The sequence below is a fragment of the Bos javanicus genome, chromosome 10, assembly GCF_032452875.1.
Source record: "Bos javanicus breed banteng chromosome 10, ARS-OSU_banteng_1.0, whole genome shotgun sequence".
In the NCBI taxonomy this organism is placed as follows: Eukaryota; Metazoa; Chordata; class Mammalia; order Artiodactyla; family Bovidae; genus Bos; species Bos javanicus.
Window position 1 is genome coordinate 72002775 of NC_083877.1, and position 20611 is coordinate 72023385.

Sequence of the window (20611 nt, forward strand, 5' to 3'; positions counted from 1 at the left end):
TGGTAAAGAGTCTGCCTGCAATGCAGGAGACCCAGGTTCGTTGCCTGTATCGGGAAGAACCTCCCCCACCCCCAACCTTCCCCAGAGAAGGAAATGGCAACCCACTCCAATATCCTTGCCTGGAGAGTTCCATGGACAGAGGAGCTTGGCAGGCTATAGTCCATGGGGTTGCAAAGAGCTGGACACGACTGAGCGGCTAACACTTCCACTGTCGTGAACATAGGGGTGCATGTATCTTTTCAGATTATAGTTTTGTCTGAGTATATGCCCAAGACTGAGATTGCTGGATCATATGGCAACTCTTATTTTTCGTTTTTTGAGGAACCATCATACTGTTTTCCATAGTGGTTGCACCAAATTTACATACCCAACCAATTAAAAAACAATCTTTATAACTTCTAAAAGTAGCATTTAATTCTTTACCAATTTGGTAATTTTTAAATTTCTTATTTTTCATTTTCTGTTTTTTTTAATCTTATTAAACACTTCATATATAGTTATTTTGTATCTTAAATTCACTAATTCTATTATTAATATGTGAAGTCCTTATGAGACAGGAAGGAAACGGGCAGGGCACAACCATTAAAAGAATGACAGAACCCTGAAGAGCAGGATACCACAAACACTGGTTGGAACCTAGAAGGCCCAAGAGGGTAGGCAGAAGACTCAGCTCCGAGAGACCTAGTGCCTCCTTACACACTCATTGAAATACATTAGCATGTGCTAAGTGGCATACCTACAGGCACGGTGATAGTTCTGAGGGTGCCCTTAAAGGCCAAACAGTGGATGGTACCCCAGTTCCTAGAAATATCTGCCACTTCTCAAAGATAGTTAGAATATTCCTTCCACTTCTTAGCCTATGAAATTACTCAGCCCATAAAAACTGGCCACCCCCATACCCCGAGGCAGGAAGTTCTCACCTTTTCAAACCGACCACCTTCTGTCTGTGGAATGTGTATCTCCCAGAGCCGCTCTCACTTTCCTAGAGGACCCCATGCCTTGGGGCTGCCTCTCTGACCCTCAGGGACAGCCTGTACTCTGTGTGTGGAGTGTGTGTCTTTCTAAATAAACCCTAATTTCAGGCTCATTCTTGAATTCTTTACAGTGAGAAGCCAAGAACCCTTCACTTGGTGGCCTGTCCCACAGACTCACTCGAGACCTGGAATATGACCATCCTCTCACACCCCATTTTTCCTACAACACTAAGGGAGTTATATATGCTATGTTAATTCCTACTCATGACAACTTGTTTCATTGTATGTTTGACTTTTTTATGAGCTTATATTTGATTAAACACCAAACATTCACTCCATCATGTGTATAATTCCCTACAATTCTATTTCCCTTTTTGTAGCATAAATTTCATTTCCTTATTTATAGGGCTTCCTTGGTGGCTCAGACTGTAAAGAATTCACCTGCAATGCGGGAGACCTGGATTCGATCCCTGAGTTAGGAAGATCCCCTGGAGAAGGGAACATCTACCCACTCCAGAATTCTGGCCTGGAGAATTCCAGGAACAGAGAAGCCTGGCAAGCTACAATCTATGGGGTGTATTTTACTAGATTTTGTACTTACTGTTCCTTGTATTTAAAGGATTTACCTTTCTTCTTGAAGTGTATCCTCTGGTAATTTTTTTAGCAACAGAGTATGGCTTGTAAATGTCCTTAGGTTTTGTCTGAGAGTATATTTTACACATTTTTTTTTTCAAATAAAAATTCTTGATTAATAGTTTCCCCCCTTCCTATCAGCACCCTCAAGATATTATTTCATTGTATTACGAAATTTGGCAAACTTGGAACTCTGAAAGTCTGGTCTCTACCTAATTGTTACGCCTTTGTATGTAATGTTTTCCTCTGGTAATTTAAAAAAATATTCCTTTTCCATATCCTGTCACCATTATTTACTCGGTGACCTTGGGCAAGTTCTCAACAGAGGTAATGAAGTAGTATCTATCACAGGGACTGTCATGATGATTATGTTCATAGAAAGCATTTGGAGCCCTGCATATTTCAAGTATGATGTAGATGTTAGTATTTGTTGTTTGTTTTACCATACTTGATATTCTGAACACATTCCCATGATATTCCTAGGTGTGTGTATGTTGTGTTATCTGTAGGTATTCTTTTAAATAAATTATTGATCTGAAGACTCATCTTTCTTCAGTTCTAGAAAATTTATTAGCTTTTATATCTTTACATACTGCTTTTTCCTAATTCTCCTTAATTTCTGTGTTATTTTCTAGGTAATTCCTAGGTACATTTTCCAATTTACTAATTACGCTTTGACTTTGCTCAGCTGATTTATGTGACCTTGGTTGTTTTTATTTCTCAGTGAACACTTTCTCATGTTCAGGTTCTTGCTTGCTCTCACTCACTGCCACCTATTCTGGTTTGGTTTCTGGCTGTTTTTTATCTTTTTTCCCCCTTCATGTCTATTGTTTTTGTTTGTATTTTAGCTTTGGAAGGATACTAAATGTGCACATTTTATTTTCTGATTGCTACTTTTTCTTCTAGGCTGAACTCCTACAATTGTTGGTGTTTGTGGGCTGTCTGTCTTAGTTTAGTTGTCCTGGTGTGTTTTGGTTTCATATTAAGTGGGATTTGTTTGTTTGTTTGTTTTCTTTCTTTTCACCCTTACCTAGTGTGTTTTGCATGTTCCAACCTGAAACCATGTCTTATATTAGAGGGTTGGTTCCCTTGATTCTTGATAACATCAGAATCAGGCTTATGTCTCCAAGAAACACAAAGCAAAAGAAGGTCTATTCTTCTGTTGAAGGAACATGTAACTACATGTAAACTAAATTTCCATGCAATGGTTAGTAAGTAGCTTTCCCCTGCTCCTTTTACAGGCAAGGAGCCCCTCCACCTGGGGCCTTTGTTTCCGTGAGCCTGGTTTCTGCCCCAGCCTTGCACGGGGGCATTTATAGTTTCTGTTATTGTCCTTATGGGATGTAGCCTTCTATGCATCTCTGTTACTTGAGCCTGGGAGACTCACAGTTTCAGCTTCCTCGGGTGCTTTGTATTGCAAAAATTTATCTTTAGCAGGTGGCTTGGTCCTCTTAATTTTCTGTTTTATAGTAATGTATTTAAAAACACAACTGGAACAGAGGAGCACTTCAAAGGATGAATATACAAGATGATTTTAATGGAAGTCATCGTTTAAAATTAATGTATATGGTGCATATCTTTCAAAAAAGTACCACTTTGCTCTCCTACCTATGAGAAGTATATATTTTTACTCCTTTGCCAATAGTTATGAATTTTTGATCTTAAAGTAATGTGTGAAAAGCAAATTTATTTTTAATGGCTAGTTAGATTTATCATTGCTCCATATATTTATTGGCCACTTGGATTATTTCATGAATTTCATTGTCCATGTTCTTTGTTCCTTTTCCCTTTAAAAAAATTTGTGTCTATTTTTATTGAAGTACTTACATTTGGTTGTGCTGGGCTTTCGTTGCTGCATGCCGCCTTTTCTCTAGTTGCAGAGAGCAGAAGCGTGGGCTTCTCATTGCAGTGGCTTTTCGCTGCAGGGCATAGGCTCTAGGCACTTAAGTAGATTCAGTGCACACACGCTGCTATATGTAAGATAGATAACCAACAAGGGCCTATTATATAACCTAGGGATCGCTACTCAATATTCTGTGATAACCCATAAGACAAAAGAGTCTGAAAAAGAATGAATATGTGTATGTATATTATGTTTAACTGAATCACTTTGCTGTACACCTGAAGCTAATACAACATTGTAAAATCAATTCTGTGTGTGTGTGTGTGTGTTAGTCACTCAGTCATGTCTGACTGTTTATGACCCCGTGAACTATAGCCCACCAGGCTACTCTCTCCATGGAATTCTCCAGGCAAGAGTATTGGAGTGGGTGGCTATTCCCTTCTCCAGTGATCTTCCTGACCCAGGAATCAAATGCAGGCCTTTCACATTGCAGGTGGATTCTTTACTGTCTGAGCCACCAGGGAAGCCGTAAATCAACTATACTCCAGTAAAGTTAAAATATTTTTTAAAACGAAAATGAAAATTTAGACAAAACATGCCAAAAATAAAAAATAAATGCGGCTGGCCTCAAACTTCTTTTCAATGTCAGATGATAGGCAATAATGAAGTAATACCTGTAAATGCTGAGAATAAAGAAATCTAGATCCTGCAAAGTTGGCATTTATTATGAAGATAATTGAAAGATATTATCAAATATACCAGCACTGAAAAGGGGTATTATACATGTACTATTCCTATAAAATCTGTTTAAAGGCAGGTTAATGCTCTCAGGAGATTAATCAAAACAAGAAACTCATTGGATAATATGTCCCAGTATATAGAACTTTGTGGTAAGCAAAATATACTAAGTAAATAAAAAAGTCAAAGGTTGAAATTTTAATATCAGACAAAGGCAAGCATAAGGAATAAAATAAGATGAGCATCTTATTTTAATTCGTGAAGGTGTTGTCTAAAATGATAATTTACACATATTTATGTGCTGTAAATATTTTTATGCCAGATAATGACAGAAAACTTATCAAAAATACTATATGCTTAAACCAAAACTATATATTATATTCAACCACACTTGAAACATTAAAACTCAAGCATTTATTGGATTATATATTGAAAAACAAAATTTTACTAACACCCTCCTACACACCTCACCCTGGGGACTAAAAACAAAAAGAAACAAATGATACCATATTATTTGACTTTAATACAGCAAAACAGTAGGTAGCCTATTTTTTCCATCAGAAAGCCTTACTTTTTATGTTTATATTTATTCCCTGGGTGTACTCTTTCTATTAGCAAACTTATTATTTGCATCTGCTTTTTTCTTTGGAGTTCTTTTATTGTGTTTGTTGAAGGTCTGCTGTGTGCTCCATGCTGAAGGAGCTGATCCAGGGTATTTGAAGGAGTCTCTCCTGAAGACCTAATACTTGAGTTAAGATCTAAGAATGAGTAAGAGGGAAGGATTGGCTTTTTAAGTAGAGGGGGTGGCATTTATTTGTTATTTTGGAGGAAGGAACCGGTGAAAAGTGCCAGATACTTTAAGAAAGCCATATGGTTGGAGTAGAGAATGTTGTTGGGGTGGAGTGGTTATGGAGTGGGGAGGATTATGAAGCAAGGTAAGTCTGGAAAAGGTTGATGAGCTCCTGACCACTCAGGGATTTCATGCGAGCCATAGTAAGCAGTTCATTATCGCCCCTAAAGAGAGGATAGTCATTGAATAACTTTTAATACAGAATGATATGGTGAAACTTGTATTATCTTTTTCTTCCACTCTTATTCATATATAATTGACATACAGTACTATGTAAGTTTAAGGTGTGCACCATAATTTGACCTACATACATCATGAAATGATAATCACAGTGGTAATGTTTAGTTCAACATCTGTCATCTCAGTTCAGTTCAGTTTCTCAGTCATAGCTGACTCTCTGCGACCCCATGAACTGTAGCACACCAGGCCTCCCTGTCCATCACCAACTCCCAGAGTTTACTCAAACTCATGTCCATTGAGTCAGTGATGCCATCCAACCATCTCACCCTCTGTCGTCCCCCTTCTTCTCCTGCCTTCAATCTTTCCCAGCATTAGGGTCTTTTCAAATGAGTCAGTTCTTTGCATCAGGTGGCCAAAGTATTGGAGTTGCAGCTTCAGCATCAGTCCTTCCAATGAAGATTCAGGACTAATTTCCTTTAGGATGGACTGGTTGGATCTCCTTGCTAGATTTAAAAAAAGAAAAAATTTTTTGTGATAAGGACTTTTAGGATTTACTATCTTAACAACATATATATATATATGCATAAAACACAGCAGCATTCATTATATTAATCATATTGTACCTTACATCCCTAGTACTTATTTATCTTGTAACTGTTAAACAGATTGTATCGTTCAACTGCCTTCATCCAATTCCCTTTCTTACCACTCCTAGTGACCACAAATATGATATTTTTTTATGAGCTTGTTTTTTTGTTTTGGGGTATTTTGTCTTATTTTGCGTTGTTTTGTTTAAAATACAATTGACCTAAAACACTATGTTGGACTTTTGTGGTGGCTCAGATGGTAAAGAACCTGCCTGCAGGGGAGGAGACCCAGGTTCAATCCCTGGATTGGGAAGATCCCTCGGAGAAGGAAATGGCAACCCACTACAGTATTCTTGCCTGGAAAATTCCATGGACAGTGGAGCCTGGTGGGTTACAATCCATGGGGGTCACAAAGAGTCAGACACAACGGAGCACACACTACCTCGAAGAATAACGCATTGAGAGAGAATGATAGCTTGAAGACTAGTGTTAGAGAAGAAACTGGGCAGATTTGAAAATCTATGTAAATAATATATCTAAAATATATTTTAAATAATATAAGTAGTACAATCCATGGACCTTGATGATGGACTGATGGGAGATGAAGTAGAAAGAGATATCAAAGATATGTCCTTGGTTTCTATTCATTTTGATGAATGATGGTAACATGCATTGGCAAAAGCTGTGAAAGAAAAAAAAAAGATGCATAAAGGTACCTCAGGAGCCAGCATTGAGTGAGAAGAGAACCTAGATCTAAGCCTTGAATGCTTATATTTAATGGCTTGAGAGGTACAGGAGACATGGATGGAAGAGCTAGGAGTAGGAGGAAAGCTTGGAGTGTGTAGCATCTTGAAAAGCCAGTGGGAACAGTGTTTAAAGAGAGTATTGTGTTGATCACTGCTGTGAGCAGCCAGCCAGATGTCCATTGGATTAAGTTTGGAGGAACTTCTTTTGATGGAATGGCCAGACAACAGTTTGGAGCGTCAACACTTTTAAAATGAGTCTCAACTGTAGAGAAAGAAGCAGGAGGTAGCTAAAGGGAGTGAGTCATCTAAATACTTACTTTTAATGGGTAACGTTTGAATATCTTTAAAAGTTGTACTGCAGTAGGAAGGGAGAGGAATAAAAGGAGTCAAAGAGAATAGTAGTGTTGGGTTCCTGGGAAGACATATAAGTCATATAAGATTCCTTTGAAGCCTAGTCTCCAAAACTATAATGGAAGGATTTAACTTAAGTGAGAGGATGGAGTACTCTAATGTAAGAAAGGTCTGAGGGTAGGATGGGTACATACGGGGGTGGGTTTGTATGTTTGGAATCAAGATGAGGAAAGAACTTCTGAGTTCTAAAAGAATTCCTTGAAGTGATCTCATTTATTGGTTTTCTGTTTATTGTTTTAACTGTGGTATCTAGCTATTCATTGTCTCTATTGAAAATTTTAGTTCACTAATTGTTTTTCATTTCCATGAACCTACTTTCAGAGTGGTTTGTTTCTTTTTGCTTTGGTTGACAGCCTGCAATTGTTTTACTCATTCAGTGTCATCTCATAAATTGATGGGTGTTTTCTAGTTTGGAGCTAATGGATACTGAGTTCACCACCCTCCTCTCCTGCCCATTCCCACCTTTAACTTCTGAATCTTTAAAAATATATCTTCTTATTGTTCTTTGCTTATTAATATATTTTATTTAGCTTGAGTATTTGAGATTGGCATTGCCAGAAACTGCGATTAGTGCCCTATTGTTTGCTGTTAGTCCCAAAAATAAAAGTTAAAAGTTGAGATTTCTTTTCTCCCTTTATTTTCTCTTCTTCTTTACCTCTTCTTTCCTCTTTTTTTGGTCATTTACCCTTGGTAGTTTAGAAATTTAGAAAACAAATTAAATAGAGTAGGCACAGGAAAAAATGACACTAAAAGAAGTTTCTGCTTTCCTTGGTGACTGTCTTCCATGCCTGTCTGCCTTTTATGTTGTTTTTTTAAAGCCTGCATTTTGGCCTACTTTTATTTAGTCAACTCTGAGCACATGCTAGGTTGCATCACAACACTAGCATTATTAGCCGATCTGAACATTTCAATACAAAGTACTATGACAGTTATGAAGATACTTACTTATATATAATTTCTGATAAGTATTATTTTTATATAACTGCTTCACCAGGCTTCTGCAAATTATTCAGAATTCAAGGAGGTAAGATTTCTAAATGGCTTTTTTTCAGTATGTGAGACTCCAGACACAAAATTATTAATTTGTATTTTTGCATTTGCAGCAGAGCTGGACCTAAAATTTTATCATACGATTGACTTGGTTTGTTATATTTTTACATTCCTAATATATATTTTTTCAAAAGTTTCAATGAATCATTTGGTAGTTTCATGTGTATATTTAGAAAATAACTACTGGCCTTTTCTATAAAAGTGTAAGGTCCCTATTAGGTAATAACAGAATCTAGATTGGCTGTGTGTGTGAGAATGTAGTAATAATTAAATAGTTTCCATTTGCAGAGTTCCTCATTTTTGCTATACTCAATGTAACTACTTTGCACCCATTACCTCATTTAAACTTTTGCAGCAACATTCAGAGGTAAGTGTTAATATGCCCACTGTACAGATGAAGAAAGAATGCTAGATTAGTGATATCGAGTGTCTTAAGTATACCGTTGTCCAACATTATTCACAGGGAGTGATTCCAGGAGCCCCTGTGGATACCAAATGTGTGGATGCTCAAGTCCCTTCCATAAGGGTAGTACAGTGAATATAGTGAGCCCTCCATATTCACGGATGTGAAACCCGAAGATATGGAGGGCTGGCTGTAACCCCTCCCACCTCCCCTTTAGCCTCGCTAAAGGAATTGAGGTACAGAGATGAGGCAACTTGCTGTTGACCTTCAGCAGATGACTTAACCTCACCACAGCTCTATCATCTTCTATCTTCCTAATCTAGGCTTTCCATCTCTCTAATCTTTACCACTGGTACACAGTTGCCTAGGTTGCAATCCTACTTTGGAAATTCTATTTTTTTTTTAATTTTGATTTTTTTCTAAAGGTCCACAGATAAGTTCTTTTGTACAACCATGTCTGAGACCATTGCCTTAGTAGTAAACGGTGCTTTAGAGTGAGGCAGACTTGAATTTGAGTCCTAATTCCCCTAAATTTTTCTGATGAGTGACATTGGCCAAGTTTTTTAGTCTCAATAAAATTCATCTATTAGGTTGGTGCAAAAGTAACTTGCAATTTTGCATTGTTGAACTTTGCCATTGGATATTGGAATACATTCTTAAATAAATGTAATTATAATGCACATTTCTTACTTTGTTTTTTTGCTAATGACTTATTACTGTTTATTTTGGACTATAGAAATGATGTTAGACAAAAAGCAAATTTTAGCAATTTTTTAATTTGAGTTCAAATGGGTCATAAACCAGTGGTGACAGCCCATAACAACTCGTTTGGTTCAGGAGCTGCTGGCAAAATGTACAATGGTGGTTCAAGAAGTTTTGCAAAGGAGACGAGAACCTTAAAGACAAGGATGCCAGCCACGGGAAGTTGACAGTGACCATTTGAGAGCCATTGTCAAAGCTGATCCTCTTAAAACACATGATAAGTTGCTCAAGAACCCAGCATTGACCATTCTATAGTCATTCAGCATTTGAAGCAAATTGGAACAGTGAAAGAGCTCAATAAGTGGGTACCTCATGAGCTGACTGAAAACCAAAAAAAAAATCATCATTTTGAAGTGTTGTCTTCTCTTATTCTATGCAACAACAATGAACCATTTCTCCACTGGATTGTGACATACAACGAAAAGTGGATTTTCTATGACAACCATTGACGACCAGCTCAGTGGTTGGACCAAGAAGATGCTCCAAAGCACTTCCCAAAGCCAAACTTGCACCCAAAAAAGGTCATGGTCACTGTTTGGTGGTCTGCTGCCCATCTGATCCACTACAGCTTTCTGAATCCCGGTAAAACCAGTACATCTGAAAAGTATGCTCAGCAGATTTATGAGATGCACCAAAAACTGCAGTGCCTGCAGCTGGCTGGCAGTGGTCAACAGAAAGGGCCCAAAGTTTCTGAAAAACTTACTTCAGAAGTTGAATAAATTGGGCCTCATCTGCCACATTCAGTTGACTTCTCACCAACCATCACTTCTTCAAGCATCTTGACAACTTTTTGCAGGGAAAATAGTTTCCACAGTCAGCAGGAGGCAGAAAATGCTTTCCAAGAGTTGATTGAATCCCCAAGCATGGATTTTTCATTATTATTATTATTATTTTTTTTTGACTATGCTGGGTCTTCATTGATGTGTGGGCTTTTCTCTAGTTGCGGAGAGCAGGGGTTACTTTCTAGTTGCAATGCGGGGGCTTCTCATTGTGGTGGCTTCTCGTTTTGGAGCACGGGCTCTAGGATGCGCAGACTTCAGTAGTTGGGTCACTTGGGCTCAGTGGCTGCAGTTCCTGGGCTCTAGAGCACAAGCTCAGTAGTTGTGGTACATGGGCTTAGTTGCTCTGAGGTGTGTGTGATCTTACCGGATCAGGGATCGAACTCATGTCTCCTGCATTGGCAGGCAGATTCTTTACCACTGAGCCACCAGGGAACCCCCCAAGCATGGATTTTTGCACTACAAGAATACACAAACATTTCTTGTTGGCAAAAATGTTTGATTGTAATGGTTTCTATTTTGATTAATAAAGATGTGTTTGAGCCTGGTTACAATGATTTAAAATTCAAGGTTCGAAACCACAATTACTTTTTCATCAACCTAATATAAACTGAACATAATATTATAACTTACCTCAGAGTTTTGTTGAGAATAAATTGAAGTAACGCTTGCAAAACTTAGAATGATTTAGAGTTCATCTTACACATTGTCTGCTATTAAGATGTCATTACTATTGTGTCTTTTGTCCCATCAAAACACTCACCCTTGCCATATTGTGTATCAATTTGATGAAAACCACCTTAAGAAAGGACTAATGGCTAGTTTTCGTTATTTAACTGCCATTAGTGGAACCGTAATGAAAGTGGACAAGTAGGCAGGAGATCATTGTATCATACCAATCAGCCAGACTTCTCTGCTGTGTATTAGTTTGGCTTTAGTAGGATGAAGGAGGAGGGAGACGTTGCCAGGAAATGTTCCTGAGTTGTTTTTCTTCTTCCTCTTTCTCTTCCAGCTTCTTTTCAGACCTTAGCATCGTAGTATCACAGATTCCCAGTTTCCTAAGTTCATCCTAATTTACCTAGGTACTTTCCCCACTCCTACCCATCTCTCTTCACCTTCATTAAACCTCATCCTATCCTCCTTTCAGATTGCATTCAGTTGTGACTCATTTGATAACTTGGACCCCAAGTCTCTACATTCCGAGGCTATTACTCAAGTAAAGACCAACCTGAATCCTGAACACTGTCTTCCTGCCTTGTAAGCCCATTCCAAGCCAGAGGTTTTCGCTTTTGATTATTGGGAAAGGTTAGCCAAACTTTCAGACTTGTCCACAGTGCTGTCCTAGACCTTTTGATCTCCTTTACTATTTATACCGAGTGATTATAAAGTGCTATAATAATGATACGTGTTATTACCACTAGGTTAGGTTACAATAGATAAAGTGTGTATAATGGCTTTGCAGCTTGAAAATTGAGGATGAACCACTTACAGTAATTTAATAACTTATTGGCTTATCAAAGACTGAAAAACCTATGGAAAACAGAATTTGAGCTAGAATATAAAGGACGGGTATACTTACTTATATAAGGAAGGAGGAAAGGCAGGAAATCCCAGTTAAGGGCACTGACAGGAGGAAAGGTTTAAGGGAAGGAGCATGCAAATTTGGATCCTTGTAAGTAGATTTTTTTTTTTTTTTTTACTTTTTCAGAGGTTTGTGTAATAGGAATAAAACTAGATATTTGGAACCAAACTTTGGAAAATCCTGAATACTCAACTAATATTTAAACTTTCTTTGTATTTCCTTCATTCTTAAAGGTTGTTGGATATGTATTGATAGTTTGTTTATAAGACAGTTATTAACTTTTTTGTTTCTCTTCCTTTGCAGACCTAGAGAATCAAGACATAATGGGAGCATTTTTAGACAAACCAAAGATGGAAAAACATAATGCCCAGGGGCAGGGTAATGGGTTGCGATATGGGCTAAGCAGCATGCAAGGCTGGCGAGTTGAAATGGAGGATGCACATACTGCTGTGATCGGTCTGCCAAGTGGACTTGAAACATGGTCATTCTTTGCTGTGTATGATGGGCATGCTGGTTCTCAGGTTGCCAAATACTGCTGTGAGCATTTGTTAGATCACATCACCAATAACCAGGATTTTAAAGGGTCTGCAGGAGCACCTTCTGTGGAAAATGTAAAGAATGGAATCAGAACAGGCTTCCTGGAGATTGATGAACATATGAGAGTTATGTCAGAGAAGAAACATGGTGCTGATAGGAGTGGGTCAACAGCTGTGGGTGTCTTAATTTCTCCTCAACACACGTATTTCATTAACTGTGGAGACTCAAGAGGTTTACTTTGTAGGAACAGGAAAGTTTACTTCTTCACACAAGATCACAAACCAAGTAATCCGCTGGAAAAAGAACGAATTCAGAATGCAGGTGGTTCTGTAATGATTCAGCGTGTGAATGGCTCTCTGGCTGTGTCGAGGGCCCTTGGGGACTTTGATTACAAATGTGTCCATGGAAAAGGTCCTACAGAGCAGCTTGTTTCACCAGAGCCTGAAGTCCATGATATTGAAAGATCTGAAGAAGATGATCAATTCATTATTCTTGCATGTGATGGTATTTGGGATGTCATGGGAAATGAAGAGCTCTGTGATTTTGTAAGATCCAGACTTGAAGTCACTGATGACCTTGAGAAAGTTTGCAATGAAGTAGTCGACACCTGTTTGTATAAGGTAGCTAGACTTTTTTTTTTTTTTTAAGACAAAATGATTTTATGGCATCTTAATTACTACTATAGTATAAAATCATCTTAGAGCCTATAGCTCAGAAATAAGTTTTTGGTACAGTTGCAGGATACTTTTCATCAATTACAAAAATAATATAGGAATACTTCTTAGAAATAAATTATCCAGTTACCATAAATGCAAGAGTTATCTGGATGTTTAATCTTTTTTAGTAACCATAATTACTTGAGTTTTTTGATATGGAATATTATCAAAGGTAAAAAGACTGTATCAAAGTGAATGTTTTCAAAAGAGGAATGGGGAGAGTTAAGCCTCATTGTCTATAAATGAAAGGCATTTTAGAATTTTAATATTTTACCATGTGATATCTCAGTATATTTATGGAAATACTTTGAGACTGCTCTAATGAATCCGTAGCACCAACAGAGAGGATTTAGTGATGATTTGGTGTTATGTAATAGAAATAGCCTTGGACATGGAGTCAGAAGAACTTGGTATGAGACTGTGTATGACTTCAGGTAAGCTCTTTAAACTATCTGGAAAATCAGTTTCTTTAATTGTTCAAGAGAGAGATATTATTACCCTGTCTTATGGGGTTGTCTGGATAATCAAATGGGATTGTGTAGATGAGCAACAGAAGGTTCTGCAGACTTAAGAGTCAGAAAGTGAAAGTGAAGTTGCTCAGTCGTGTCCGACTCATGTGTGACCCCGTGGACTGTAGCCCACCAGGCTTCTCTGTCCATGGGATTCTCCAGGCAAGAATACTGCAGTGGGTTGCCATTTCCTTCTCCAGGGGATCTTCCCAACCCAGGAATCGAACCCAGGTCTCCTGCATTGCAGGCAGACACTTTACCCTCTGAGCCACCAGGGAAGCCCCTTGAGTCAGACGTGGAATCAAATCTTACCTCTGTTACTTTTGTACTGTACAGTCTTGAACAAATTGTTCAGCCCCTCTCAGCTATTTGAATGGAGAAAAATAGTATCTAACTCATAAGACTGGGGAATGAAATTAATGAGCTAATGTATACATATAAACATGCTGCTGCCTTTTTAAGAAGGTTAAAATGTTACACAACTTACTCCTTTAGCTGCAGCACTAGCACTAGAATGCAAGCCCTTGACTTGGCTGCAGTGTTCTTTCTGCCACACTGTTGTATTTTGTCAATAATGCGTACTAATTCTTTGTGGGTTTTCTTTTGTTTGTTTAAAAAATGCTGATTTTATAAAACTTTGGAGGCTATATATTTGATTTTCTTTTAAAACTCAGAAATAGTAAGTCAACATAATACTGTTTGTAGTTTTATATGCACAACTGCCAGCTATACTTAAAATCTTAATTAAAAATCAGGTTTATGTAACATCCAACACAAATCAAGTTTATGTAACATCTAACAAATATGTTTTAAAAAAATCAATAGAACGACAACTTGATAGTGCACACTGTTAATTTCTGAATTTAGGAGGAACAATACAATGCCACTTATGTTCTTTGTCCCTTTTACTATAAAAAAGGGACAAAGTAGCATTCATTTGTTAGGTTTATCCTTTAGCACTTGAGAATTCAATACTTTGTTAACTAAATTAAAAGCTGTTTTCTTAAGAGACTTATCAGATTCAGATATTAGTAAATTATGACTCAGATTCCACTTTATCTGTTCTGCATTATGCTCTATAGAAGGTAACTCCCAGTTATTATTAATAATAGGAAAAGTCTGATTTGTGGGGAGGCCAAAATTGATTCAAGTATTGTAATTATAGTATTTTGAATATGTAGGTGTCTAAATGAATGTACTTCCTAAAAGTTAAGCCTTTTTTTTTTAATTATGAAAATTAAAAGTTGGTTTATAAACTTTATATATGTAGTTTTATTTCTAATTCTATATTTCTACTTATGAAGCAAATCAATTAGTCTCACAATTTATTTTAAATGTAAATTTGTCAGGTATATGTGTAACTACAGATGAAATCATGTTGTAAAGAATATCACTAGTATTTTCTACCTTGTTGAATTCAATGTACGTGTGTATGTGTATTTGTGTTAGGTATCACTTCATGTTAAGTAGGCCACCAGTAAATGTTCAGAAATATTTATTTTATAGAACTTTAAAAAATTATTGTTGCAGTAGAGTTTAACCTGTAGTGTTTCTTTCCTGTCTTTTGGAGTGTTGGTTATTCTATATACCATAGGTACTACATATGTATTTGGGGGGGTGCCCTTCCACATGTGCATATATATTTTTCTCTCCTTATAAACAATATATGTTTTCACTAGAACAAGCATAATTGACATGGCTGTAAAGGTTCTCAAGGCTTTGAAGAGCAAAAAGGAAACAAAATGTTTTCTCAAACTTTTTTCTTCCCAGGGAAGTCGAGACAACATGAGTGTGATATTGATCTGTTTTCCAAATGCACCCAAAGTATCGCCAGAAGCAGTGAAGAAGGAGGAAGAGTTGGACAAATACCTGGAAAGCAGAGTAGAAGGTGGATCATTTAACAAAAAATAAGTAGCTTTATTAAAGAAAAACCTCAGCATAATCAAACTTTTATAACGTGTTAACTTTTAGGTCTTTACGTACGTGACTTCGACATTTGGTGTTTAGTGTACAGAAGTGGGAAAGGGTGTTTCTGTAGTAGCTGTTGAGGTATTTGTTACTGTCCTATTACAGTTATATTAGAAATAACAAGTATGGCCCAGTACATTCTGTTCAGGATACTTGGTAAAGTGTTTGTATGCTTTCAAATTCTTGATTAATTCACTGGCATGAATAATTTTATGCCAGGAAAGTCTGATTTATGGTTTATTATAAATAGATTATTTATGATGGTGATAATTTGAATGCCATCTTTTGTGTAAAGCTGTGTTTATGAATTTAACATCTTTGGGACTTTTAAAATAAGAACTTGAAGATCATAGCCTGGTTATTAATACCTTTCATGTGCCACAGCTTTTAAAAATTTATTTTAAACTATTTCAAAGCTTCTTGCCTAAGCCATAAACTGCCTCACCTAGACAACATAAACCTGAATAGAAGACATACTAGGTCTCTACCTGGCAGAAATGTAAATACTGAATAAAATCAAGAAATTAAGTTGGAAATTACAGAAGTGTATTTATCATAATTCTGCAGATTACTTTGAGACAATTAGAAAGGCTGCCTTCAAATATTTGAAAAGTGTTAAAATAATTATTGATGCAGCTGCTATTTGGTATAAATATTAAGTATCCCCAGAGAATTACAGTTTATTGCATATATGCAATAAGTATGTAGATTATACAGTTTCTTTAAGCAGGAAAAACTTGACATGCCTATGATAGTGTTAAAATGCATTTTTGGGGGGGCTCCTAATGTTATTACTTTGCACGTTAAAGACCTTTAATAGCATGTAAACATTGATACACTATTAAAGACCTTTAATACCATGTAAACATTGATATACTATATACTTAAATCCTGTTGTGCCTGCATTATTAAAATTAATATGCACTTTAATTTTGTTTTCTCTCTTTTTACTGTTTGATACCAGTTATAATTAGTCTGGTGTTAGAATGGTGATTGGTTTTGATTTCCAGTACTGTCTTAGAGTTGCTATTTTGTTTTTTACTTCTCTCCCCTACTTGATAGTGATATATCTATTAATAGTATATACGTAGTATTTAGTATTTCACTTACTGAGCATACTATTCAATGAGTTTGTCTCCTCACTATTACCAAGGGTCTTGGAAATTCTTGGTTTTAAATAATTCATATCAGTTTGAGTTATTTATACATAATACAGTAAGAAAATATTTAGAATGCTACCAAGTTACAGCACATTGGTTCACACTGCTTGTTCTTAGAAAAATACAAAATCCGAAGAGGAATATATATTGGGATATGTTGATATTTAATTTATTGGCACTTTAACTTGAGTGTACATGTTTTCTTATTGATTTAAAGAAATACCGACTTTAGTTTTATTTACTAAGAAATCGAGTCAAATTTTAGAAATGAATTGCTGCTTTTTCTCTTTAGTGTGCACTCTTAAGTTTGATGCAATTATAAATAATTGCTTTAGATAGGTAATTTTATGTTATAATGTGAAGTTTTATATTGCCTATTATCAAGCAAGAATTGCCATCTGAACAAAATTTACATTAATACTCAGTATTTTGGGTATGCTGAAGTTTTGTTATATTTGTACTGTTCAATTGGAGATTATTATGTCAGAAATACAGTATTCTTTACCAAGGTAGATTTGATGAGACTGCATCTAAATATTATATTAATTAAAATCACTACTATATTTAAAAACATAGAAAGAATGTAGCTATTTGCATTGTAAAAATTGTTTTGTGTCTTAAAAAGTGATAAATACTGCAGTCAGCTTTTAAAACAGGCACTGAATATCTTTTTCTATTTTTCTTTCTTTAAATACATGCCTTCACTAAATTGCTGTGACCTACTAAACCTCATTTTATTTGCATTGAATACTTTTGGCTTCTCTGTCCACACCACAGAAAAGGACAAAGGCTTAAAAGCTCTCCTCCTATGATCTACGAAATATATTTGATTCTCTAGGGTTGTGAAAAGATGTAGCTCATAATTTAAACCATACCACTTAAGGCTGTGGTCCTTCTAAGCCAATTTAAGAGGATATCAGTGTTGTTTATATATTTTTATTTGCTACTGACTACACAAGCTTTAAAGTTTCTAATTTGGAGATAACTGATAAAATTTCTCAGACTTGGCAGAGGGAAGTGAGGAGGAGCAGCATATATGAGCATGTGAAACGTAGATCTTCTGTACACATATATTCTTTAATAAAAGCATTCTGTCTTTTTACAATTCTAATTGAAATGTATGGTCCAAGAACAGTTAAAGGACTATTTCTTAAAAATTCCTTTTTCTTTATTTTTTAAAGCAGAAAGAAGTAAGGCTAGTGTAGTGTTAAATGCTCAGATAGTTTAAATATATTGTCCCATGTGAAATAGGAGATATGACTGTTTTTAAAGTCTTATTTTTTTAAAGAATTTGTCTTCCTGTAATTTTCTTCACAGTTAAAATATTCCTAACTTTTATATTTTAACAAAGAAGGTATATAATACATCAAATATAGATGATTCAAGGTAATGTTTTTAGATTTGAAAACATCAATTGAATTTATCATCAGTGTTCATTTATATTGTATCTAGTTATCTGTCCAATAATTGTACTGGCTTAGCAGAGACTGTATGTTAAGTGTATTACAGCTTTAGATTGTGAAATTGTGCAGTTTAGGTAAACATCAAATTCCTTTATTTTTGTACAGCAAATTTCCAGCATTAGAATCTTGTAGAATAAATATACTAGATGTTAAAGATTATACAATAAAGGAACTTGGCAAACCAAATCTGAGATCCTTGCTTTTTGTTCAGATTTAAGACTGGTTTAAAAAAAGAGATGGTAAAATTTGGCCTTAATCCTAAAAAGGACAATTTGAGCCATTTAAAGAAGTATGGGTAGCAGCGTCTGTCTTTTAATATGTGCCTTTAATGATGAATTAATATTTTGAAACTTGATAGAAGAATGAAAGATCTTTACATGCATTGTTATTTTCAACGGTATTTACAGATTGAGAACTAGAACGATATCCAATGATAACAAAGAAAATTTCTTAGTGTAAATAATGGAAAACAAAAAATCGAACATATAACCACAAATACTCTTGGCATGATCTTATGTTTAGAATAAATATGCTAAAACTCCAGGTAAAGACTTCTTGGACTTAAAGTGAATAATTTGAGCACTCTTTAAGTTGTGCACAATGGGTTGGTATTCTGTGGTATGAATGACAATATGCATCTGCGTGGCAATACTGTAGATCATATCACTCTCCCATTTAATAACAATGTTTTAAAATTAACAATTTTAAATACAGTTGTATGGTTTGTCAAATTTTTTGTTTTTAAAAAAACTTACCATGAAATTTAGACTTTTTTCCATTCTGTAGGCTTTGTTCAGATAATCAACAGGAAATGGTATTTATCTGTTTATTGCTTAAAGATACTTTAGACAGAAGTTAAGCTGCGAGTAGTGTTCAAGTGTATGACCTATTCTGCCCATGCTACTTAAGTATCATTTTGTAAATATAAACATGTAAATATGATTTGTGTTAGTGTATCATCAGTAAATCCCACATACTTATAGGGTTTCTTTTTTCTTTTTTAAGATCTTGAAATTGTTTATTTTTTTTTAATCTGTGTATTGTATTTTCAGAGCAAAATTCAGGAAACATGTTTCCAGTCTAATTAGAGGAGTTAATCTCCTCAGAAGTAACTAGCTGGCATCTTAAGAGGAATATCCTCATGTGTACACACGTATCCCCGATTATGTACTTTATTGATTTTAATACGAAATTTTTTCACATTTTTAATCTTGTTTATATTTGGTCTTTGAAGTTAATCTGGAAAGTATTGTATCTCTTGTATCATTTTATACATCCTTTTGTCATCAATTTTCAAAGTTCAATTTGATTTTTCTTTCCTTGTACTAGTTTAGAAAATCTCAGATGTGGTATATGCCATCTTTAAAAACCTAAGTTATCTTTGTTTCATTTTATTATTATTATTAAGTTTGAATAACACTTACAAAAAAAGTACTTCTGATTCCCAGAAATCATAAAGAAGCAGGGGGAAGGCGTCCCTGACTTAGTCCATGTGATGCGCACATTAGCGAGTGAGAACATACCCAGCCTCCCACCAGGGGGTGAACTGGCAAGCAAGTAAGTTACATTTTGAATACTCATAGCATTTGTCTCAGTACATGAAAATGTTTGGCGTCCGTAGGTCAGATTCGTATTTACATAATTTCTAAAGTGACTTTAGAATGTTTAACTTGTGGTTCATTGCTTTTCAGTGTTAATGATATATGGTGCTTATCTAGAATAGATATCAGAATATCATTGTAACTAATTATACTGAAGACTGTCTTCAGTGGAGGCTTAGATTACACTGATTATTTCATAATAGTGTAAATGAGATAATACAGTAAAATAAAATTTTAAACTAAATTACATAGTACTATAAAATTCCAGGTGTCAGTATTATTCCTACTATAATTTGATTTTGTTAATCCCTGGATAACTGAATACCCCATGGATGAGCATCTGTCTCTTCCTGCACCTGGACCATTTCTCTGTATCTGATTTTCCTGATGTTTTTGGATGTCGATGCTGGTTGCTTGGGTTTTGGTGTGAAGGAAGATAGGTAGATGCATTTCTTGTTTTTTTCTCTCTGCACTTTAGTTCATAGAACTGGACTTAATCTGTGTTAAATATTAACCTTACATCTTTGTAAACTGCAGTGGAGACTTTACACAGTTTTACAATTCAAGGCTTAAGACATTTTTACCTCAGATATCCATGTAATTGATCTACAAAGATATATTGACAAATTTCCTTGTTTCTCTACTTGTTCTGTGAGTGTAGCCATGTTTTTAAAAATATCATGTAATTGTTCAGAACTTCCTGTTTGAAGCATTTATATCTTGGAAATTGTTTCTTCCAATAAGATATTCTGTGAAATGATTGAATATAAAATTGCTTCAAGTCAGTTTTGTAAGTGGGGAGGCTATAATTCAGAAGTACCACTACCGATTCTTATTTCTAATAAAATATTATTCAAAAAGTAATTACTAGACTTGCCAGGGAAATGTCATATTTGACATTTCAGTTTTAATAGAGCTTTTTTAAAGGGGCATTATGAAAAGCAGAAACCTATATGTAAAATATTAAATTATTTTACTATAACAGACGTTGAAGTTATATCTACTTCAAAACATTCAACTCTTAACCAGAATATATTATTTTTTAAGAAATGTATCATCATTTTTGACTTATAAAAACTAAATGCCAGTTCAAATAGACATAGACCATATAGACTGATT

At 35.4% G+C, this 20611-nt stretch overlaps 1 protein-coding gene across 2 annotated transcripts in view; it reads left to right on the forward strand.

Moving 5' to 3' along the window:
• PPM1A (protein phosphatase, Mg2+/Mn2+ dependent 1A) overlaps positions 1-20611 on the forward strand; it is a 50699-nt gene that overhangs the window by 21686 nt on the left and 8402 nt on the right. For both annotated transcript variants that reach the window (XM_061429048.1, XM_061429049.1), the window contains exons 2-4: positions 11842-12695; positions 15071-15188; positions 19340-19448. In XM_061429048.1, the coding sequence (XP_061285032.1) occupies positions 11842-12695; positions 15071-15188; positions 19340-19448 (1081 nt within the window). The remainder of the gene's footprint in view (positions 1-11841; positions 12696-15070; positions 15189-19339; positions 19449-20611) is intronic.